The 24,750-nt window shown below is 40.7% G+C and overlaps 1 protein-coding gene across 43 annotated transcripts in view; it reads left to right on the top strand.

Moving 5' to 3' along the window:
• Window positions 1-24,750, top strand: part of TRDN (triadin) — a 1,868,677-nt gene that overhangs the window by 726,083 nt on the left and 1,117,844 nt on the right. For 40 of the 43 annotated variants that reach the window (XM_069234794.1, XM_069234791.1, XM_069234779.1 and 37 more), the window contains 2 exons: window positions 5,720-5,803; window positions 16,848-16,925. In XM_069234794.1, coding sequence (XP_069090895.1) covers window positions 5,720-5,803; window positions 16,848-16,925 — 162 coding nt within the window. The remainder of the gene's footprint in view (window positions 1-5,719; window positions 5,804-16,847; window positions 16,926-24,750) is intronic. The other 3 variants (XM_069234784.1, XM_069234778.1, XM_069234775.1) reach the window with 1 other exon arrangement.

The following is a 24,750-nucleotide window of genomic DNA, read 5'->3' as shown; positions in this document are numbered from 1 at the left end:
TGTGATCAGGATTTGCTTCCTGAGATCAGTGGTTGCAGGCAACCCTCTTTCAATACACAACCCCCTAAGCTGGACTACTGTCAGTGTGGGTAGGCTAGCCAGATCAAGCTCCATGGTTCCCTAGTTTTGTGTCAACAAAAACTTTTTTCAAAAATTGGAAACAAGAATTTAGAAAAATTACAAAAATTCAATAATTGAAATAAATCCAAATAAAAAAATAAAAAAAATTGCACTAGGACAATTTAAAGGATTTTTAATTTGTTTTACTCAAAACTGTAACGTGATATTGAACACAAGTACAGGATCCCGTCGCTGCTTCCAATTATGTTGGAAAATGGGTTATTGGTAGGGCAGGTAGGTACCTACACCTAGCAACAAGCCACTAACCTCCACCTAGGTACAGTTAGGTCTCAGTAAATTAATCCCAGCTCAACCCTTGGTAGCTTGGCAACGAGCGTCAAGGCTTAACTTAGGAGACAAAGTGTAAAGCATTCAAATATCACAAAACAGTAATTAAATAAAACACAGGAAACAGTTTAAAAATCCAAAACCAATTTATAAAAATAGTTTATATTTTTATCTTTAAAATGACACAAAAACGATTAAAATCGGTTCAGGGGAACCGGAGATATGAATTTTTAAAGAATTATTACTTTTCTAGCGCTTAGAAACAAAAAGCGCCAATCGGGTCATCTGGTTGCACCTCGACCGGGGCAAAGTCAAACTTTCAGGCCGACCGCGATGGAGCCCTGCTCGGCTACAGGTCGCGGGAGGCCTCGGTTAAAAAGTTACCTTCTGACTTAGTCTTTATTTTGAAGTTTTTCTTCACCGGGACGAACCTGCCAGTTGAATCCGACCTCCTGGAGCCCTTGTCCGGATACGCAATGTGGGTTTCCTCGGTGGAGACTTTTACCTTCGGACTTAGTCGTTTTTTCGAGATGAAAATCCTTCGACCGGGGTAAACCTGGATCTTGATCCGACGTCCATGGAGCCCTTCTCGGATACGATGGCTGGGAGGTCCCGGTCAACTTTTTACGTTCGGACTTAGGGGGTTATTCTAACTTTGGAGGAGTGTTAATCCGTCCCAAAAGTGACGGTAAAGTGACGGATATACCACCAGCCGTTTTACGAGTTCCATAGGATATAATGGACTCGTAATACGGCTGGTGGTAAATCCGTCACTTTTCCGTCACTTTTGGGACGGATTAACACCTCCTCCAAAGTTAGAATAACCCCCTTAGTCTCTTTTTTGGATGTTTTTCTTTACCGGGACGAACCACGAAGTCAGGCCGGGTCACGGTTGAGGCAAGCCGGCTAGAATTTCCGCAGCGGGTCGGTCCCTCTCTGGAGCTTTTTTCCAAAAATTCTCAAATCTTTTCCAAACTTCTGGAGCTTCACCCAGATGTTCTTTTAAGGTTCTTTTGGGGTCCACAGCTCACCCCAAGGGTCCAGAAGTTCTGTGATGGTCCTTGGGGGCTGCAGACTTCAACTCCCAGAATGCACCTGGCGCAAACTCCTTTTTGGCCACTGGACACTGGTCAGCTGGTCGCTTTCTTCAGGAGTTGGTGCAGGGGACTCTGGTTTAGCAATTTTTCACCTGTAGCAAACAGGGAGTCCCTCCTTGAACCAGTTGAAGCCAGGCAAAGTCCTTCTTGTGTGAAGCCCAAGTGTGCAGCTGGTGCAGTCCTTCTGAGTGCAGGGTCCAGGTGCAGGCCAGGGGTCCAGCAGGGCAGTCCTTCTTCTTCTTTAGTTCCTTTCTTGTTGAATTCTGGAGGGGATCTGAGGTGTGGGTGCAGGTCTGCCAGTTTTATCCTTGCTCCTGGGTGAAAAGCAGGGGGGCCCTGGTTCTCCAATCAGGGACAGGGTCGTCCCCCTGTGATGACCACTTCCTGGGAAGTGTGGCAAAAATCCATCCCAGAAGGCAACAGTCTCTAAAAATCCAACATGGATGAATCTGATTTTTGGAGGTTACATCTGGCTGAGCCCACCCACTGGTGTGGCTAAAAATCATAAACACACCCCTCTCCTGCCCTCTCCTAATCTAATCAAGGGGGCACCTAGCTGTCTGGGGTTGCAGGATGTGGGGGTGTTGCTGGGTGCTGCAAATGTCCTTCTCTTCCTTTGAAGACCAGTTTGGCAGCCCTCCCCCTTCCTGCCTCACCATCTGCTGAGGGGAGATTCTCTCCCCCAAGCACATTCCTTTGTGTGAAGTCTGGCCACTTCACACCTCATCAAGGCAGCCTGGCAGAAGCTGCTGCAGGCTGGCCAATCAGAGCACAGCAGCAAAAACAATGCAGAGCTGAAATTGGCAACTTTTTAGGTAAAGTCTAAACTTTTTACCTGGACAAGTTATATTAAATCCAACAACTGGAAGTTGTGGGATTTATTACAACAATCAATTTGATACCAAATTCTTGGTATGTAACATTTAAGGAGACTTTAAAATTTAAAATAAAGTCTGCCCATTCTAGCCTATGAAGGCCATTTACTTCAATGAGGGAAAAACGAATTTGGCTGTTTTTACCTCACCAGGGCTTATAAATCTATTTTTATAAAGTCCCTGCTTATAGTTACATGGCACCCAGCCCTAGGGGCACATAGGGCACACCTTAGGGGTGACTTATATGTAAAAATAAGGTAGTTTAAGACTTTGGAAGTACCTTTAATTCCAAAGTCGAATTTGCATATAACTTTAATTTAAAAGCAGCCAGCAAGGCAGGCTTGCTTTTAAAATGACACTGGGCACCTCAGCAATGCACCTAGGTATGCACCACCTATGCTGTGGTCCCTAAACCTACATGCCCTACCATATACTAGGGACTTATAGGTAGGTTAACTTAGTCAATTATAATTAGCCTAATTTGCACATCCATTTTACACAGAGCACAGGCCCTGGGACTGGTTAGCAGTACCCAGGGCACCTTTAAAGTCAGGAAAACACCAGCAAAAAGTGGAAAATGGGGGCAAAAAGTTATGGGGCCTCTGCAATCAGCCCTGTTTTCTCACACTGAGGCTGTACACTTATGCAGAATGATACAAAGTGATTAGCATTTTCACCATACAATATATTACCCAGTGCAAACAGTGTTTTGTACAAGAAAGACACCCTTTTCAAAGAAAAAAACGCCAGCTTTGTATCAAAAGAGCATTTCCAAAATCTTTCTTGGTTGAATAAACAAAAATGCTCATAGATTTCGAAACAAAGTGCAATCTACTAAGATAGCATTACAGCCCATACCTCCTTGAAGCAGAAGTTGATGGGAGGAAAGTGCTCATTCCTCAAAATGACACACGCATTACGTGTGTGTTGCAGAGTACAGCACATTCAGAGCGTGTGATTCTTCTGCCTTTGACTAGGCATATGAAATTGCACTGGAAATCCTTTCGGTGCAAATCCTATGAAGTTTATGAGAGGCACAACAGCCTCTTTGTGCCCTGGTTGGGAATGTGACACCAGCCAAACACCTATCTTAAGTAGATATTTGTCTGTACTGTGTTCTCTTCCTTGCACATGTATGGCATCATTTGTGGATGTTGTATTGCATAAACAAATTAGTAAATTGAAACTTAAGCCTGAAGACAAAATCTTGACTAGGTCAAGGCAGCAAATCTATGTCTTGTGAAGCAACTGGTGGCTAGGAAATACAGTTTTGTCTAGCTCAGTTCCTTTGGCATATATATAAACAGTTTTAAGAAGATCTCAACAACATTCTCACATTCAGGGACACTCTCTGACCACAGCTTGGAACTTGACTTGTTGAAAAATGTCACTTAAATTTTGGAGACTTAGGGTCTGATTATGACCTTGGTGGATGGGATATCCTGGGATACTCTGTCACAAATGTGACAGATATCCCATCCACCATATTACAAATTCCATTATATCCTATGGAACTTGCAAAACGGCAGGCGTGATATCCGTCACATTTATGACGGAGTATCCCATCTGCCAAGGTCGTAATCAGGCCCTAAATTAGAAGGTAAAACTTTTGACTGAGATGACCATCTTGATGCACCCAACCTCTGCTTCACTGTGTAAGCCTGCATTAATGCCTAGGACCCAGTGAATGGAGAACTGTTACTTTTTCAATGGCCCTTTATGTTTCCTTGGCACTTTTGGCCTAAAACTTTAAAATTAAGATCTGGTTCCTCTTATCCTTTCTTGGTACTTTCTTGCAGTAAACATTTTACTCCATTTTTCTAATTTGGTTTGGAACTTTTCTTTTTTATTTGAAAATTGTTGGTGTTTCAGCTTAACACAAATTCTTCCCAAGAGATTGCCTGCTGCTTGTCTTTTAACTACCAGTGTTTGCAGAAATATGTTTTTGCCTAACCAGATTGTGTTTGTTAAGTTGATTGGGGCCATCCTTTCTTATGACCCAATTCCTACTGAGAAGGAAAAAGCTGGAAGGAAGACTGGGAAATAGATGAGAGGCGAGTTGAAAGCTCAAGAGAGTTACATGTAAAGAGACAGAGAAGGTGCATGAAAGAATGGAGTGCTTTCAAGAATTACAAAAGGGAAAAGGAGAGAAACAAGAGAATCTGATGAGAAATCAAACAAATGATTGAAACAAAAATATGGGAGTAGAATGGGGAGGCACAGAATAATGTTATTCTCCAGTAAAATAATGGAATATGGGTGTTAGGATGAAATGCACACAAGGAGTAAACAGTAAAATGAAGATGGATGTTCATTTTTCTTGACACTTCTGTTGTTAAAAATGCATATTCTAACACATATACTTTGTGATAACATTCAAAGTACATGATGGCCTCCGTATACACTTACAAAAGGGATGTAATGCAGCCAATACAGACCAGGCTCCCCACCGTTAGTGCCAAAGTACAAGTGGCATTAGTTCACTCCAAACAATCCATAGAGCATTTTTTTAGTTTGGCCAATGAAGTTCCAAAAAAGGCAAATGTGGTGATAAAACACACTAGAACTGAAGGACACGCTGCTGATGCAGCGCAATGCTAGATATAAATATTCAAACTATTTCTCCCAAAAGGTTGATAGGGTGCGGTGCAAGCCTCCCTTCACATGAAAGTGTCTTGTCACTCCCGCATAAAGTAGAATTTCTCCCTGTTCCAAAGATCTAGCATTTAATTCTGCCACTTACTGATTAGCAATTAAAAGTGAGCAGCATCTACCCCCTGTCTCAAGCTGCTTACTTGTTTTGAGTGGCAATCAGTTTTGAAAGCTAAGTACATTAAGGCCATCATTACAAGTGCTCTTTTATCTCCTCAGTGTTAACTTTGGGGGAATCCCACCTAAGTCTTTCTTAATATTTTGTTGTCTCCAAAGCTCATAGCTCTAAGCCTGGAGACAATGGATATTGTTTACTTTGCTGCAGATACATGTGTGGTGAAATCTCTACAAGGATAAGACTGGGTCTGTAGAAAGGAACAAAGGCCAGATACACCCAAAACCTGCAGCATGCCAGGGCAAGTATACAACAGTCCCGTCACCATCCACCCACCCTCCTAGGAAAATTCTCCCCTGTGCTGCCTTGCTCTGAGCCCTAATTTGTATGTATTTCTTAATCCCATTTTACGCAGAAACGGGATTTCTATTATGGGGCCTAGGGAAACTACTATAAGTAGCACTTGAATGATGTGTTGTTTTCACTGTAATAATTACAGTTTCATTGCATCCCTAAAACATTGTCACTTAATACTTACAGCTTATTTTGCACAACTTTATTTTGATATACAGGAATAAAAGAAGCAACAACCCCACCACCACCACCACCTCCTGCAACACCTACAAAAGAAAAGGCTGCCATTCCTTCTGCTAAAGGTAAGCATACATTTTTGTTTCGTGCTGATGTTGCCCAAATACAAAGTACAAATGATTGGCCTATAAATGGATTCTTTTTCAGTGGGTTGGCAGACGGTTTTGCAGAAACCACTTACGCCACAAGGTCCTTAGTGGTTCACAATGGATGTTTAATTATTGCCCTGATCCAGTCAAGAGACTTACAGATGTTGAAAAGAAAAAACATCACTCCATCTTATGATAAATACTGAGTCTTTATCAGCAGTATTTTCTAGAATACTAATTCACATTCTGTCTTCTCAAAGTTAGTATTTTCTCATAGTTCCCTAACAATAATTAACACTTCAACCACCCAAAACGTATTTCCTGAATATTTCACATACTGCTTTACCCATTGAAGAACGATATTGTTGAAGATCTGAGCAGCAATTAATAATATGTAAGTTGTCAGCATCTTCCAAACCACATTTGGGGCACTACATCAGTGAAATTGATAGTATCTTGGATATTTTCTTTAGAGACAATTAAAATATTAAGGTGGTTAAAAAACATAACGTCTTTTTAGTTTAGCTAGCCAATACTATATATGTATCCCTACTAGCTTACGCAAGCTTTCCTTCCAGATGACATCCAACTGGCCCATTTTGTTCTCTGAAACGTTTTCAAGTAATTTGTACTACTGTGACATCTCTTTTCTGTGGATGTTCCCCTGTTCATTTCTGTCTCAAATACAGAGATGCATGCTGGCGATTCCTCAGCCTGTGCTCCTTTTAATCATTTTACAAGCTGATACTATTTAAACATTGCAAGATCTCACTTGGGGTGACCTCTTACCTCAATCCCTTATTAGCATCATATGGCAACGGGACCTGTATGATTTGTGTTTTGTGCTGTCCTAAATTCTACAATGTTGATCTTTCTTGCAGTAATGCTACCGTGATAGACATTATAACAGGAGACCTGGAAGAATATTAGGATTTCCCAAATGTGTTTAGCAGTACTCCAATCTAATCTTTTTGGAGAACGTGGGGTTGGCAAATATATATACAAAACCCTGCCAGGGCACTAGCGTTATCATGAATGCAATGCTATCAGGTAGTTCCATCTCAGTGAATACTCTAATGAGAAGTTAGAACAGTCTTATATTAAGGCCCAAGAGTAAAACTCAATGTTTGGCAGACCTCCAAACCTCCTTTTCAAAGACTTAGTCCATCAGTTCTTTCGAGTAAAGCCCGTTTTCAAAGACTTACATCCTGATTTAGATTTCAGCAGATGGGTTACTCCATCACAACGGTGATAGAGATCCCGTCGGCTGAAATAAAAATCCAATTATTCCCTAAAGGATTAATATTTCGACAGGCGGGATATCTACCACCGTTGTGATGGAGTAACCCATCTGCCGAAATCTAAATCACGCCCCAAGGTTTTTCCAGTCAAGCATGAATCTTTTTTTACATCCAAAAAAAAAATTAATCAACAATTGCACCTTTTCAAGAAAGTGTAATTGACATTTTAGTACATTTTTTTCCAATTATTGGGAGTGTGATATCACCCCCCCTTGTTCATCAGTTATCCTTTTGATCTCATCAGGTAAACCTTTTAAAATTGTCAGGGACCATTCATTCTATTTGTGGTTGTTCACTGTAAAAGAATTCTAGCTGTAGTTTCAGCACATGGTTTCCGACTCCTTTTGGTTCATCCTGCAGTGCAGGTGTGTGAAAATTCTTCAATAAACACCTTTTGCTTAGGGATGCTGGCTTCAAGACTATATAAAGGCTTAATCTTCTGCAGATGATACAACTTTCTTTACATATCTACTGTATACAGACGTATATCCTACTAATTTTACATGATAGAGATTTCGTATGTACATTGAAAATAGATCGAGACAGTTTCTCTTTCTAAGTGGATTTTCATGTGTGAAATAAAAATTACCCAGTGCTCTCACTGTGCAATTATTATATAATACATGGGATTCTGTAATCCCTGTATAATTGGCAGTCACCAAGGGCCAGAAGTACAAAGCTTTTTTCTGTGCACAAATGGTCCAATATGCAAAATTGAGCCATTTGTGCACACAAAAAAACATTTTGTTATGTACAAATGCTATTTTGCGCTTTGGTAATTTATTTACCAAATCGTAAAATAGGTTTGTGAGTCGTACTTAGGCAGTGGCGTGCCAAGTGCATATACTCCTAATTGCGAGCTGCAGTGGGATGTATGATTGTTTTGTGACTATGAAAACAATTGCAGTTAACACCAATTTCAAATTGGTGATAACCTATTCCCAAACGAGAAGGGGTACCACAGACCACTGCCTACTCTTAAAAAGTGAAACTGACATTTTTCAGTTTTTGCTTTTCAAACGCATCCCATTTTCCTTTATTCGCATGGAATCACAATTAGGAAATAGCAATTCCAAAGGTTCATAGATGTGGCCCTAATTTCTTTATAATCGGTGACTTGTGATGCACCAAGTCACTGATTGTAAAGATAAGACGATTTTAAGGTTACTACACTCGAGTTCTGATGTCACAACGCTTGCTACCAGCAGCCAAGGTGAAAAGCAGATCAGAACACACAGCGTAATTAAATTCGCTGTTTAAAGCAACAAACAGAACATTGCTTTTCTATCTTCTGCTTTATTGTATTAGTTTACAATGACAACGGGAGAGAATACACATATTTTTACACTCCTTAGATAGTGAAAAGTTAGAATGTTTTTTCATGTTTCTACATATTAAGGGCTACTGCAGCTTTTTTTTTTAAACTGACTTGTATTGGACAGTTTCGAATATCTATTTGCAAAAAATACCAAGCAGGATTTTGGTGTGTTTAATTTTGCACTAGAGGTTTTATTTTTATTCTCTATGTTTGCAAACATGCTCACTTTTTCATATGAAAGTGCTGTCCAGCAAGGTTTTAAGTGGTTTATTTGAAAAGTGACTATGTATTATATGGGATAAAGTGCCCCCTGGAGTACATGATAAGGATAATGCAAGTAACATTGGAATTCCATGACCTTATAAAGGAACTTTCTGCCTCGGACCTCTAGCTAATATGGAACTCTGCAGAGACTTGCAATTTCCTTGCAATGAATGCAGGGGTACCTTATTCCTAATGCAATGCCTGCACTGTAGTAATAAATTCAGCTCTGTAACCCAGCCTGACAAACTCAATGAACCTTCTGAAACTCTTTTATCAAATTGACATTATGGACAGATATAGTAAACTGTGGTGACATCTGTTGATGCTATTATAGACTCCATAAAATCACAATTGAATATTTGCTCTTAATGAAACCATTCTGATCAGGATGAGCTAGCAGGTGCAAAACCGTTTGTAATCTCTAAGTGACAAACAACTTATGATCAATATTCAACAAAGTGATAGGGCAGTCATTTTCATAGAATAATTAATCTTTCCTAACTTCAATATTAGGCATATAATAGCCTCTAACAAAACAATTGGGTGTCTGAGCCATGCACCAGATATCATTAAAAATCAGTTAGGATAGAATGACATTGCTTATAAGTGGTTATAAGGTTGTGCTGAAAGGTCATCTGGTCCGCAGCCTTACCAGTTGTCACCACTTGAATCACTTCAGTGTTTTTAGAAGGTGATAAATATTTTTCCAGCCACTCAAATTGATCAGGCATCAGACCTGGGATATTAAGCTTTTACAGCCAGGCATCTAAATGAGTTTTGCACACTCTTTGCTCCTCTTTTAAACACATATGAATGTGTTCAAAGAAGGGTTCCTTCATTTCTGTGTGTAGACTTCATGAGACTCTTTCCTTATACAAAGACTCATTTATGTGACCTGTACACTCTAGTTTTCTATGCTTGAAAAGATACAGCTCTTTCTACATTTACAAATGTTATCTTACTGACTTCCTGTCTATCGAGAGTGACATTATTTAACACTGTTGGTAATGTCCCTTTTGCAAGGCTTAAACAGATTAACTTAACAGTTATATTGTTGTGGTTTCTGCCTATTTCATAATATCTTGCTAGACCCCTAGTTTTCTCTCATATTGCTTTGTTTTTTATTCCGATTGTGAAGGCATGCAATTTTGACTGAGATTATTTGCCATGGGATAGCTCCTTTCTATATAACCCAGACCTTAATTAACATTGCTTTTTCTAGAGTAAAATGAAAACAATCCTCAGTAACGTGGGATAGAATAGGTATTACACTAGGTTCTATTATTAAAGATCTATCGAGGTCAGGGATCTCCAACCTTTTCTTCATTAGGAGCTACTTATGATCAATCAAAATCATCCTGAGCAACTAATGTTAGTAGTGTAGTGTTGTGATAGTGACCATATACAAGATTACTTTAATGGCCACCATCTACAGGATTAACAGCAGTGATCACCTCTGGGGGGCAGGCAGGGTTTCTAGCAGTAACATAAAAAAGAAATGTGTCACTTTGAAATGTCTTTTCATGGGAAGTACACGAAGATCATAGCTGCAATGTCCCCAGCACCAAGATAATAATAGTAGTAATAGGTTTGCCCAAAATTAAATGATTTGTCTTTCAAATATCCTCTTTAAATATGTTTTTGAAATACAACCATTTTTCTCCAATCATCAGCTTGGGAGTTCTAAAAATACATACATTTCATCTCATATGCACACTTTTTCATTTTTGTATAAGTATATTAATTTAGCGAGTCAAAAGCTTCCAATTTAGTAGGCTTGGCTGCACACAGGAGAGCTACATATAGGTAGCTGGAGAGCTACTAATAGCTCACTAGCTACTCATTGGAGACACCTGATCTAGGGTCTTTAATTTGAATTCACCCTTCTCACAAGCGATATCTAGCTTAAATTCAACCACTGCAAAAAAGTTGAAAAATGATTAAAGGCCAGATTAACAAAGTAAATTTGTGACTGCAATGAAGTGAGTCACAAAAACATAGTGTTTGATGATACAAAATGTAATTTTAATATGCATTAAACTTATTCAAACCCATGCTTCTAATTACAATTTGCTATGTTATGTATCAATGGTTTACAAACGCAACTGTGGCTGCAAACAACTGATCTGTTACTGATACATTAAAGGAGGTGGAAACTGATTTGCATAGGGAAAGGTGACTACTTGAACATATAGGAACGCTGGACCCCAGGAAGAATTTCCTCTTGGTACTGGTTCATAGACCACCAATGTGCAGATGAGACACCATCACCAATCTCACCTATTGGGGTCAAATGAATCTTTGGACTTGGCAAAGAGTGTAATAGTCAGAATCATTCAATCACAAATCAAGGAAATTATTTTATAAACAATATTAAACCCCATGAACTATTCAACACTTAATCAAACTCCAAGCCGAATAAAGTTTCAAAGCTTTATTACAATCCCAAAATCAATGTTGTGTAAATGGTGCCCAAAACTTAGTTGTAAACATACATGAAAACCATAGGCTGACCGAAACTTCTGAAAACTTTTAACCTAATAAACATCAATACTGTTAGACACTCCAAAAGAATAGCATATATTAGCAACAAAACAATATGCACATTATTGTTAGGATTCAAAGCAGATGATGGTGACATCAGTACAGTGGCGTAGCGTGGGTTGTCAGCACCCGGGGCAAGGCAAGTAATTTGCGCCCCCTAACCCGTGGATTTTAGCACTCGCGAGCGCGCCCCCCCCAGATGTTGCGCCCAGTGCGGTCCTTCCCCCCCTACACCCCCCACGCTACGCCACTGCATCAGTAAATCATCAAAATACAGTTCAACATTCAGATTTCAGGTTTCAGAGCTGTGCCATTCCTATCACTTACATAAATTTTGACTTCCATTTGTGGCAACGGGATAACACATGCGGGCAAAAGCAAAAATAAAATGACAAAAATAATTTTGAAAAACATCTAACTAGAATAACTCACTATAAAAACACGCTGGTGTAAGTACCTAATGGAAAAGGGGAACAAGGAACCACATTTAGTTGTACCTCTCCTCATGGGACAGCATACAGCAATGATTCATCAGACAAGACAGTCACCTTCTTCCGGCGTCTGTTGATAGCAGTATCAGGACAGTGCAGAACACGGGCGGCACATAGGACAAATCAGCAGTTCAAAATTAGTTGGGCCTATTAGTACTGAACCACATAACAGAATAGGGCGGTTAGGACTATGATGAGGAACTTCATCAGGGGACTTAAAGAATCGGAGGGTGACAGCAGACTCAAACAGACTCAGATAGAGTTTGAACAACCTTGAAGCAGGAGTGGAACTAACTTGGACTAACTTCAAAAAGAACTAACTCAAGACCCTTCAAAAGAGACTGACTTGAGTTTCAGAGTTCCTCGCTAATTAGAAGTATGCACGATCTATTCATTTGTCCTTCAGGTGGGTGCACTTCAGACATCAGATTCAGCATCCAATGGGTGCAGATGGCACCATTGACTTTGCAACTATTATGAACCTTTTCAGCAAAAATGCATTGTCATCTGTATTATTTCACACACTTCTAACAAAATAGTATATGTTCTAGTTATTTGTTACTTGAGATCCTTTATCATGACAAACAATGAACAAAACTAATACATTTTACCTGAGAACTACAAATTTCCTGTTTGTTTGACAACTGGAACAAATAAAGCAACATTGTTGATTCTAAAACATGTTTCTTGCCTTTAATACATTCCACATCAAATTAACATCTGAGGAAAAGAATTCAGGTCAGAGGGAACAGAATAAACAAGTGATTTTCCATTACTGATGCAAAATGAATCTTTCAGGCTTAGTCAAACTAAAAAGCCTTAATACATTAATACATTTAGGCCCATATTTATGGGAAAATGACGGAGCGTGAGGCTGCGCCAAAATTGGAAGCATCATTTTCACAACGCAGGGATGCAACGCATTTAATTGAATACAGCGCACCCCTGTGTTGTGCCCTGCGCTTGTGCTAAATTTAGCTGCCAGGCTTCCTTGTACCATTGTGCAAGGATGGATCCGTTGAGAGGTGTGATTGTTTATGTCCGGGAAGGTATCCCTTCCTGCACATAAACAATCACTAATGGTGATTTGCCACTTCTGTGTGTGCTGCATAGTGCACAGTGCATAGTGCAGCACACACAGAAGTGCCAAAGCGTCAATTTGAAATTATTGTTTATGTGCAGGAAGGAAATAATTTCTGGCATTTTGCTCTTTCGATTTATGCTGCAGAATGCAGCACACATTAAAAAAGCAAAAAATGAGGAGGAATAAAAGTACTTCTCCTCGTTGCACCTTGCTAACGCCACTCCTGGGGTGGCGTTAGATTTTGGCGCAGCCTCAGGTTTACAAAATCTTTTAAATCTGAGGCAGCGTCAAAATGCAAAGGATGTTGCTGTGGCACGCCCACAGCAATACCCATAGAACACCCCTCTGATGCAGAAAACTGAGTCAAAGGGGCCAATATTTACAAGGAGGCGTTACGCCACAAACAGTGGCATTACACCACCTTGTAAAAATGACGCAGAGGTTAGTGCCACTGGAGCGTCATGTAAAGTGACACTCCAGTGGCGCTAGGGGCTGTTAAATATGCCCCTTAATACATTAATAAACGTATTGCACACCTTACAATTCATATATGCAAGGCAAATTATTTTAACTGCAAACATTATTCACAACATGTTAGAACTAATTTAAACGTACAATTATTTTTTCTGCACACATGTAACTCGTATTAATACAATCATTTATTCACATATAAAGTTTAATTCATTCATATTCATATATTACTTTAATTCTTAATCTACAGTTTATAAAGCACCCTTAACCTTAGCTCATTTCAGTACTTTCATTTGATATAAATGCAAAACTCTCATATTAAGTGTAGTGTTTAATACAAATGTTGGCCACATGGTTCACCGTAGTTCAAACATGCACATTTTACAACTCATGTTACTTTCTCTGTTAGGCTTTTAAAATGTAAAATAATTAATCACCATATGCTAACTTCTATGCCACTAATATATTTAATAAAATTTGATCTCTCTCAAACACCTTAACCTTTGAAAATGAGCAGCTTCAGGAGGAGTGGGTATTGGTCTGTAGGATCACTGCTTGTTCCACTTAATTTCTTTCCCAACGGCAGCACCGGTTCTTCGAAGGAACATGGAACCTGGGCTGCTCTGTAAAAAAGTTTCCCATTTGGGAAAACAGGCCACTATCCCTGTGGCTGTAGCCAATCACAGGTTGTTGGAAAAAGTGACATTAATTAGGCAACATTTTCTGAGCTCCTGTGACTGGACATACAATTGCATATGACACAATAGTGCAAAGTTGCAATCCCAAGGACTGGTTGTAAACAGCTAGTGTGCTATTTATAACCACTTTAGCAACCTGTTGTTTCCTACATCTGCCACTTAGTTCTAGGGCTACTCAGATCACACATTGTTAACATACGAATAGTCTAAATAGACAAATTGAGTGAATATGTCTCCAGACATCCCTCCAGACATCTCTTAAATCTAAAAATATCAGATCAGCTTTTTTTAACACAGTTTTGGCCTTGATCACTTTAGAGTGTTCCCAATTATTTGAACCATCAAGTTCCCCATCCAATACAACATTGAAATCCCTTATCAACATGGGGGAAATATTAAGCCGGGTTATTTAAGCCTTAGCAATTTAGCTCATCTTAATTTGGTCTGTATTATGAGATTTCAGTTAAGGAGTTCCATATATATATTAACTGAACCACTACCAATCTCTTCCCAGGTCAACTAGCTTTCTCAAAAAGATGAAACCCTTTCCACTCTAAACTAAAATTGATGTACCTCTGAAATCGTTATTCTTTTCAGGGTAAATAACAATGTCTAATCATCCAGGAGTTACCTATATTCATGTCACTGGCTCAGCCTGATATGTCTCCTATGGGCTTACGATATCCACCCCTTCTGGTAGGTATATTCCAAGACACTTCCATTTCAATCTGGCTGTTTGGCCATTTACATTCCAGGTTCTAAATTTTGATTTGGAATTGCCATCATCCTCAAAAGGCGCTCTTTACTCTGATGCATTTGGATTTCACTTGGTGATAGTTCAGTCTTTTTATGTTTTCAATACTGTAACCTCCCTCTCTCCACCCCCCCCCACAATCCTTTACTACTCTTCCTTGGAAAATCCACCCACTTTTTAGGATTTTCTAAAAGTTTCTTGAAATAAGATGTTTGGGCCTACTCCGCCCACCATTACTACCAAAGAACATATTTTCCTCATTCTATATTCAGTTCTAAGGCCCCACTCATAAAGATCTGCTCAAAAGTCAACTGGGTATGCAAAAAAGAAGAGAGTATAGAGCAGATACTCCCTTTAGCTATGCTCTCAAACAAGCTCATAGTTAACAGTTGGTCTGCCTCACTGGCTTTATCTACAATGGGCATTCTGTTATTACACATGAATTTAGGCAGCCAAGATTTTTAATTGTGCTGTTGCACCCAGATTTCTGAATGCTGCCATCATTTTCTCAGCTCCCGCTGTCTATCCTCAGTTGCCTGGGATATATGTCAAACTAGGTGTTCAAATTAACAGCCTGTAAAGGCTTTATCTGTCAGAGTATATGACAGAAAATTAACTAAGATTTTCCTTGGCTTGGATCTAGTAGGGCTCAACTTAAATGGATCTCTTTGTGTACATAGAATACCCTTACAAATATCTTCCACAACAACTGCGATGGTCATGTGTTATTGCATTGATTGCATGAGTTTATTTTGCTTTTTTATTTAAAATGCATTCAAATTATACTAATGAGAACCATTGTTATGCAATAATCATTGCCACCGGTTAGCAGGAGTAAAGTGTGCAGATTCCTAATGCCAACAAAAACAGTTTCAGCAGAAAAGAAAAAAATAGGGTAGTAAATGCAAACATCTGGTGGAATACCATGTCATTTCCAACACCGATTAAGGGGATAAAATATGCTTCTTTTCTACCAAGTCTCTCATAAACATTTCTGAGTATTCAACCTGGCCCTGATCCGCAAAACAGCCCAGACCTTTCTTTGATTTCTGGACCCCTTGCTGCTGCAGATCTAAGGGCAGGTCCAGGTCATTGTTTAACCCCAGTTGTTGATATCCCACGTTCCCTCCACCATGCAAACAAAATCCATTTCCCTACAAAGCATGGCTGGGGTAGACCTCTGTCTCAGCTCTGCGTTCTAATTATTGTCTCCACCCCAGACACCATGCCTCCTTTACAGACAACTCAGTAAAACGTTGCTCCAGACTCAGATCAGCCTGCAACAACTCTGATTTTAAACATATTGGGGGTCATTCTGACCCCGGCGGTGAGAGACCGCCGGGGCCAGGGTCGGCGGGAGCACCGCCGACAGGCCGGCGGTGCCCCGCAGGGCATTCTGACCGCGGCGGTTCGGCCGCGGTCAGATGCGGAAAACCGGCGGTCTCCCGCCGGTTTTCCGCTGCCCTTTAGAATCCTCCATGGCGGCGGAGCGCGCTCCGCCGCCATGGGGATTCTGACACCCCCTACTGCCATCCTGTTCCTGGCGGGTCTCCCGCCAGGAACAGGATGGCGGTAGGGGGTGCCGCGGGGCCTACGGTATGGTGAACCAACAAAGTGGCATAAGGAATGCAATGACACTCAGAAAAGCCCATCTCAAGCCAAGGTAAAATAAAAAAAACCATTAATTTTACCCTTTGGAAAACAGGCCGTCTAGAGCAAGAGAAAGCAGAAATGACTATTTCTGGCAACCAACAGTCATGATCCCAACCAGCCAGCATCCTGTGGCAGGTACAAATTTGCTCAACAGATAAAAAATGAAAGCAAATGTGTCCCTAATTTATTGGAAAACCACCAAAAAAGGTACCTGTAAATCTTATGAGCAAACACTTATGAATTGCTTTCCCATCCTATTTCAAATTAAGGCACAAATAGGATCTGCATAATCAGGGCATTATTGTTTAGTTAGCATCTCTATATTGCAGTGCTTTTACTTTTCTCATTTTAGTTTTATTACATTTTAAAAACATTGTTTCTAAACATTTGGGAGTATAACTTTAAAAGAACCCATTTTAAACTAGTTTACTTTTGTGTGCAGAAGTAAAAGTAGCAATAACCCATCTATCAACTCCTGCAAAACTCTCAAAAAAGGCAGATGCCTGTCCTGCTGCTAAAGGTAAGTCTACAACCCTTTCTCAAATGTCTCATTGGCATGCCTTCATAATTTGGTTTCTCCATACTTTCTTAAAATTTTATCAAAGAGTGACCAGAGACTGCGTTTTTTTCCACAGAAGTAAATTGACAAGGAAAAGTGAATAATACATAACCTTACACAATTGTCCTGTTAAATCTTCTCACAATTATGTTTGGGTTTATTGCATCAACCTCACATGGGCACCTACGTAGGGCACATATTTATGCTCCACAGAAGATGAATGGATTGTTATTTGGGTGTGTTTTTTAGCCTTTTGTAGTATGTACTCTAGCGGTCACTGTGGCAGATGACATTATGCCTACCACCTTGATTGGCATAAGAGTGTTGTATTTAGAGATCACTGCCAGCCCAGGGATGATCTATGTGCCTGAAGAGAAATTGCCACAAAGTGATAAATGGAATGTGAATTAATCTCTGCCACTGGGTATCGCTGGGACCACATTCCAGTTCACCATTTTTCACCCATCATGCCACTCTAGAAAAAAGCGTGTCTTATGCAATCAGTTCTGACCATGCTCCTTATCGGAACAATAGGCCCCTAACTGACAGACAAGGTCTCTTCAGAGGGTTCCACCAGCAACCCCAAACCGCTTTCGGCCTGATAGAAACACTTAGGTAGGGTGTGGCTTGAGTCCTCTGGCAAAGAGAGTACAGGACCCACTTCTGGGCATGTCTAAAATGAAATTGATTGGGACAAGATTAATACAACTAATCCACCAATAAAATGTTTGTATTCTTTGGTGTGATGTCCTAAGTGTAAGACGAAGGATCACATGTAGGTCCTGTGCTCTGTGTGCCTCTCGAACCACGCTACACCTTCCTGAAGAGGCCTAATATTAGACCTGACGTCCTTGGTGTTGTCTTCGACTAAACGATTTGCCTTAACCCTTCCTTTTTTCTAAATGTGTTTTTGTCACCATTAGAATGCTTAGCACTTTAGCACTGCTAACCAGAGCTAAAGTATATTTGTGCTCTCTTCTTGAAATATGATACAAATGGCTTACATCTCATTAGCACATTTAATTAAATGTATCTAGTATATGTTACTACATATACCCAGGGTCTGTAAATTATATGCTACTAGTAGGCCTGCAGCACTTATTGTGCTACTCTCTAAAGTAGCACTTTAAAAACTATCTCAGGGCTTGCATTGCAGCCCGTAGTGTAGTTCTGAAGTGCCATTTCGACCTGGCAAAATAAACCTCTGGCCAAGTTTAATCCTTCTTTTTTAATACATTAACGTCATCCCTGAGGTAGGCCCTAAATGCCCATAGGGCAGTGTGCATTGTATTTAAAAGAGTTTAGGTTTTTTACTTTTTACTATTGTAAGTCCTACTGCTCTCATAAACCTACATTGGGTTGCCTTATTACATTTAATAAGTGCTAACTTTTGATTGGGAGCAAGTTGGGATTTCATGTTTAGACTCAAATCAATTGTAATTTAAAATCCTCTTTAATAATAAAGTTGGATTTTAACTCACAATTGTGAAAATGCTACTTTTAGAAAGTTGGCATTTTGTTTTCCTTACCATTTGTGCCTTCTGCCAGGGTCCTGGGTCACATTACTGTGAATAGCTCTGCTGCTGGGCTTTCCATATTCCTCTGAGACAGTGAGCTGTTTCTTGCCTCATTTACCCTTTAAAGAGCTTACCTCTAGCACATACAAAGGAACCCAACACTAGTCATTTGTCACCCCAGACTTCTTGGAGCCTTGGCGGAGAAGGGAAGAACTTCCCACAACCAGACATGGGGGGATGTATAGAGAATCCCCCTGCTTCAAAGTGAGGCACAGGTATATATAATGGCCCTCAGAACACTTCTTCTGTACATTCCTAGCCAGTGGAAGACTTCAGAAGGACTGCCTTGACTCCCAGAGGACTGCCCTGCTGTTTGAAGGACTACCTTGTTGCTTGAAAGAGAAATGGCCCATCTCCTTTACCCCAGGACTACCAGATATGACTGTAAGGGATACTTGGCTGGCTTGTTTTTGTGTTTCAGCTACAGGCAGCTGCTAGAGCGAGTCCTTACCCCTCCTCCCCCACTCCACGTTTTCCCCTCAGGTCTTGGACCCTTGGAAGTGTTGCTAAAGGTGCTGCTCCTGCCTAACCCTAAAACCTGGGGCTTAGAAAAAATGTCACCAAAAAACTTCCTGGAGAACTGACAGAAGACCATGACCCACCTGCCAGCTGATCCACCCAAGGTGCATCGCCAGTCAGCCTCACTTTGCGGTAGGTCCAATTACGTTCTTCTCCGCAGCAGCAACTCCTATTAAGCCAGAATTCTTGGTGATGGCATCCAGCCTTGTGGACTCCTCTTCATTTACAGCCTGCAGCTTCGTCCCGCTTGAGGTTTTTAATGTCCAAAATGTTGTCGGAATCAAAAGGTAAGAAAATTCACCAGGCTATATGATGACCGTCTACCCATGACCTCCTCAGTCTGGAAATCCAGTTTTTGCTTTCAAAGCTTTTTCCCGCCATTGTCTATGTCATGGATGACATTGAGGGGTCACCAGGGGGCACACCTGCGACCCCAGGCTTGCCCGGTACGACCCCTGACAACAACTTTTAGGCACCTGACCTTAGAGGTGGCAAAATCAATGACAGGAGCACATAGAAGCGTGTTCTTCTGGATGTAAGTTGGGGCTGCATTCTCTTTGAATTCTGTCATTTTTTTATATTCCCGGGCAGCTGAGGTAATTAAAATGCTTTTTAAATGCATGTTGTGTGTGTGCACGTGGTGAGAGTGTGCTTATGTGAGAGAAAGTGAAAGTGTAAATGTGTGAGTATGTGTAAGTAAAAGTCAAATGCTTTGTGATGTCACTTTTGCTACCGCTGACATTTTGATGAATTGACGTGCATGACGATGACTTCACTAAGAGGTCCAGCAGCTCCTCATTGAGGACGGATTCTTCTCTGACACAGCCTGCTCACTTGCACTGATCCTGGACTTTTGTTCAAGATATTTTATAAGTATGAAGATAAGCCGAGACCGGGCTCAATCTACTTTTTGTATCTGACCAGTGCTGGTTCGCAGTTAGCCTTAACTTTTGACTTTGCCCCTGTTTCCCGTGAGCCGATACTGTGGTTGGTGCTTTGATTTTTCACTAAATATATTTAAAAATCTTAACTCCGGTTACACAGATTGGAGTTAATTTGTTTTTGTGTCATTATATTAATTAGAATGTTCTGTATATATCTAAATTGGGTCGGGATCACTTTATTACTGTTTGTGCTGGACAAATTCTTTACACAGTATTCCTAATTTAAGCCTGACTGATATTGTGTCAAGCTGCCAAAGGATTTAGCACAGGTTAATTTAGTGACTTTAGTGGTTCACCCTGACAAGAATTGAGGTTGTTGCTTGAGTAGGGTTTCCTCCCCCCTCAATCAAAAACTTCTGTCACCTAAATAGACCAAAACCAGTTTCCCGTTGCCTGTGTTCTGTTACAGAATAGACCGAGCCTAACTGTTTGGAGTGGACAGTGCCCACTAAATCAGGACCAAGGCTTATTTCAATATGTCTGTGTCATATCTAAGGAGGCACAGTTTTCTAAAAATTATGGCCTGTGATGTGGCCTGAGTAATTGCCAGTAGCTAAGAATGATTCAAGCCTTTCACCCATCACTTTTTTATGTTGTTCAGAGGAATCAGCATTATATTGAGCAGCTGCAGTCATTCAGACAGCAGCTCACTAACCTTTTTTTATATTTTTACAAAACAAACTCCTAGAGATGAAGTTTGTTACTGAAAAACAAAAAAACAATGACACTCTACAACCTGGGCATCTTCTCCCAGGTTGTGAGGGTCCTTTTCCTTTTTTCCCTGATGGTGGTGGACTGAAAAAATGCATTTGACTGACTACTGCAAATAGGGCGGGAGGTCTAATGCCATAATTCCACTAGTCCTTTTTCCATTGGCCCATTGCAGTTAACTTTGTGACATCAGAGCCAGCTGGTTCACCGCCATTGAAAGATGGTGATATGACTGACTCATAATGGAGCAGGCAGACCAAGGGTCTGAGGGGTAGGGTAGTACTCTATCTGCCAAAATCTAAATAAGGCCTTTAATTTCATACCGAACATGACAGTGGTCCTGGGCTTGGTGGTGTGTAGTGTTTCATGTAGCAATGTATGTATAGGAGAGAATAGCACATGCTAAAATATGTTCTGTGTGTATTATTTTCAAATGAACATTGTTAACAAAATATACCATACACAGACTGACTATTGGGGTGCAAAAGGAAAGAAAACATGAAATAAGTAAATAATTGGCAGGCAGCATGAAAGAGTGATCAATGGAAGGCTAACAGATGAAATTACAGTATATAAAATGTAACATGAGAAGTGTTAAGTTACTTCTTTACATTTTTGAGTCCTCAATCTTGATGTCTGTTGTTCTTGATATTGCCCAGTTTATTAAGACCTCATCAGTCCATATAAACCTTGCAATCACATTTCCTTTGAATAATCATTAAACAAAGCAAACAATTTAAACAGTGCTATGATATACAATCCCTTGTTAGGATTCCAAAATATCAAGGGACAGATTGATGGAAAGTGGCGCTGCACCGAGTGCAGTGCTACTTTCCATGCGCCCCTTAGGACCCCCCTCCCACCACCATGTGTGCACTGTATCTAAAATACGGCACACCATGGCGCAGGGTAGAGGCCAATAGCATCATCCTTCATGACACTATTGATGTACTCGACAGGAGTAGCGCCAAAATATTGGCGCTACTCCTGCAGAGTACATAGGGCCCCATTATAAAGAATAGAAGACCCCTTTTAATGCCTGCTCTTGAGCAGGCGTTAAAAGTGCTGTAAAAATGGCGTAAGAAAATCTCAAAGATTTCCTTATGCCATTTTTCCGGCTCCCCTAACTGGGGAACGCCCCCTTTGCATACATTTTGCCTGGCGCAGACATAATGTAGCGCAAAGGGTTACAGAGTGGCGCAATGCATGCATTGCGCCACTCTGTAAATATGGCGTGGGGATTTTGGCCTCGTTGGGCCACATTAACGTCAAAATAAATTACGTTAATGTGGCGCAAGGTGGCGCTAGGGGCCTATAAATATGCCCCAAGTTTCTAATATCAACCTTTATATTTATCAATGTCAGAGTATTGGCTTTCAGTAGATAATTAAGGTAAAAAGTTGTGGTGCTACAACAGTAAATATATACTTCCCCCAGTAAGCTAGGAATTACATTTCCATCCCTGTACAAACATTAGTCTATGCAGAGATCGCAGATTTAAGCAGCACAAACATGATCACACCCTTTGCCTTACAGGATGGCATTTACTGGGTGAGGTAAATGCCTCAGACCACTCCCACCCACTTGCAATTGGGCTGATGTCCCTAGGTAGTCACTATTTTGGAGTTAATATATGAATAGGCTGATATTTCTCTCCTTAAATATTACAATTAAGATAATTACCAACCTTGAGTCCGAATCAGCTTTTGAAATCAGGACACTGCCAAAGCAACAGAACAAGATTGTTAGCAAAACGTACATTTCAAGCATTTAGAATTGATATAAAAGCCTGAATGACAATCCATCAAACACCTCCGACACAAGTATCATTAAGTATCTGCCTATGGAATATAGGGGGTTTACAATCGAAACTGAAAGACGCCAAGATCACCAAATTCCTGGGCACCTTTGATATTATAATGTTGCGGGAAACATGGGCACTTACAAACCTTCCTTTAATTAGTCACAAAGAGTACAACATTCCTTCGGTTAAACAAAACACGTTTGGAAGAGCAAAAGGAGGGTTGTCAATTTATATCACTACTAAGCTAGAGGCAAAAACATCTGGAGTGCAGATGGGAGATCAGCCCTTTTTATGGGTTCGCTTGGGCAATTGCCCAAAAAACATACAGGACCCTCTAATCCTGATCAATATTTATATTAACCCTAAAAAGAAAAAGTTGGAAGCTGATATTCTGCTAAAACATCTACTTCATATAACAAACACATAAAATTAGGCCTATTGGTTAGTGTCAGGAGATCTCAACCTTAACCTATTTTATGAGCCAATCGAGGATCATGTTCAACTAGCGGTTCCATTGCCCATTCAAAAACTACCTCTTAGGAGAAAGCAGGATAAAGTAGGCCTAAAGTTAATTAAGAGCCGTGAGCTAGCAGGTCTCTTTACACTAAATGGGTGGCTCCTGTCTGACATACCCCCGGCCTGGACAAGAGCCACAGAAATGGCTGTCTCACATTTGGACTACACTTTGGTAAATGTCCCCCTATTCAGATTTGTGAGAGACTTTAGAATACAAGATAACACAGAAAGCGATCACAACCCGCAAATAATCATAATTTGGAGCCAGGTGCCCATCCAAGAAGAAGCAAAACTCCTTAACGGGAATCTTTGTTCCTAAAATCTAAAACGGTTAAAATGGAGTTTGTCTACGATCACAGCCCAAGCTGAGGATACTGTAGGGAAATTGGAAAAGATGGCCAATGACCCACTAAGGGTAGTTGCCATATGGGAGTCATTCACTGAAAGCCTTGTAAAGCAATCCTCTGTGAGGGGCAGGGCAAGGAGGGCACTCCTGGGGCATAGAAAGACCATACTCATGCCACAGGCAATACGAAGGAGGAAAGCAGGAGTAAGTAGGCTCCTGAGACTGTTACAGAGACATCTGAGAAATGACCTAATGTTAAAAACTCTATGGCAAGAAAGGAAACTGCTAAAGAGGGCCATATGGCTTTTTAGACGAACAAAGCAGGAGACTCTATGGGCAAAACTTCACTATGCATCAACATTGGCAAATTCGAGCCGGCTCTGGAGCCTGATTAATAACATCGAGAAAGGTCCCAGAGCTGTGAACGATGCCAATGTGATGGAGGAGGCATGGGTGGGATATTTGAGAACCCACTTTAAAGAAAAATACGCGACAGATACAAACATCTCCCCATGGGAGGTAACCGAGGATAATAGGGAACAGGAGGAGCCCATTACATTCAGTTCTCCGGAAATAGCTAAGATATTAGAAACATTACGCCAAGACTGTGCGCCTGGCCCCAATGGCCTTCCCCAGGCCCTATTTAAAGCGCATGCATCAAAATGGAAGACCTTTTTTGCCATAATGTTCAATCATATTTTAAAAACAGGTTCTGTCCCAGCTAGTTGGAAGGGCTCGATAATTCACCCCAGTTACAAGGGAGGGAAGGCCTTCCTACCTTCCAGCTACTGCCTAATTGCCCTTTTGGACGTAGACCTGAAATATTTCTAAATAGGCATCCTGCAGCATTTAGAATGGTGGGCCATGGACAAGAGGAGGCTCCTGATTAACCAAACATGTTTTACAAAGAAACAGGGCACGCTGACACACCTTATGGCTTTAACCCTGGTAATGAATAGGGCAAAGGCCACAGGGACACTCCTTTATATGTGCTTTGTGGATTTTAAGGCTGCATTGGCTTGTGTCCCTAGAGACAAATTATGGTCAAAATTACAGCATTGGGGGCTGCCGGTGAATTTATTTAATGCTATCATTCTGCTGTGCTCTGACGCATGGGTTAAAATCAAATTAAGCGACGGTTCATTTTTATCTAGGCCCATTAAAATCACTGTTGGCCTGAAGCAGGGTTGCGTACTAGCACCGCTTCTCTTTAATCTGTATATATCAGACTTATCCCCAGCATTGGATGAGCAGGAAATGGCTGCTATAAACTCTAGTCCGCACCCATGGGGTCCTTAGCAAACCTATTCTGGCATGAAATCACCCTTGTGAGGGGGAACAATAAATTTAAGGATTACTGGGAAAAAGG

The sequence above is a fragment of the Pleurodeles waltl genome, chromosome 5, assembly GCF_031143425.1.
Source record: "Pleurodeles waltl isolate 20211129_DDA chromosome 5, aPleWal1.hap1.20221129, whole genome shotgun sequence".
NCBI classification, from domain to species: domain Eukaryota; kingdom Metazoa; phylum Chordata; class Amphibia; order Caudata; family Salamandridae; genus Pleurodeles; species Pleurodeles waltl.
This window is presented reverse-complemented; position numbering and strand designations above follow the sequence as displayed.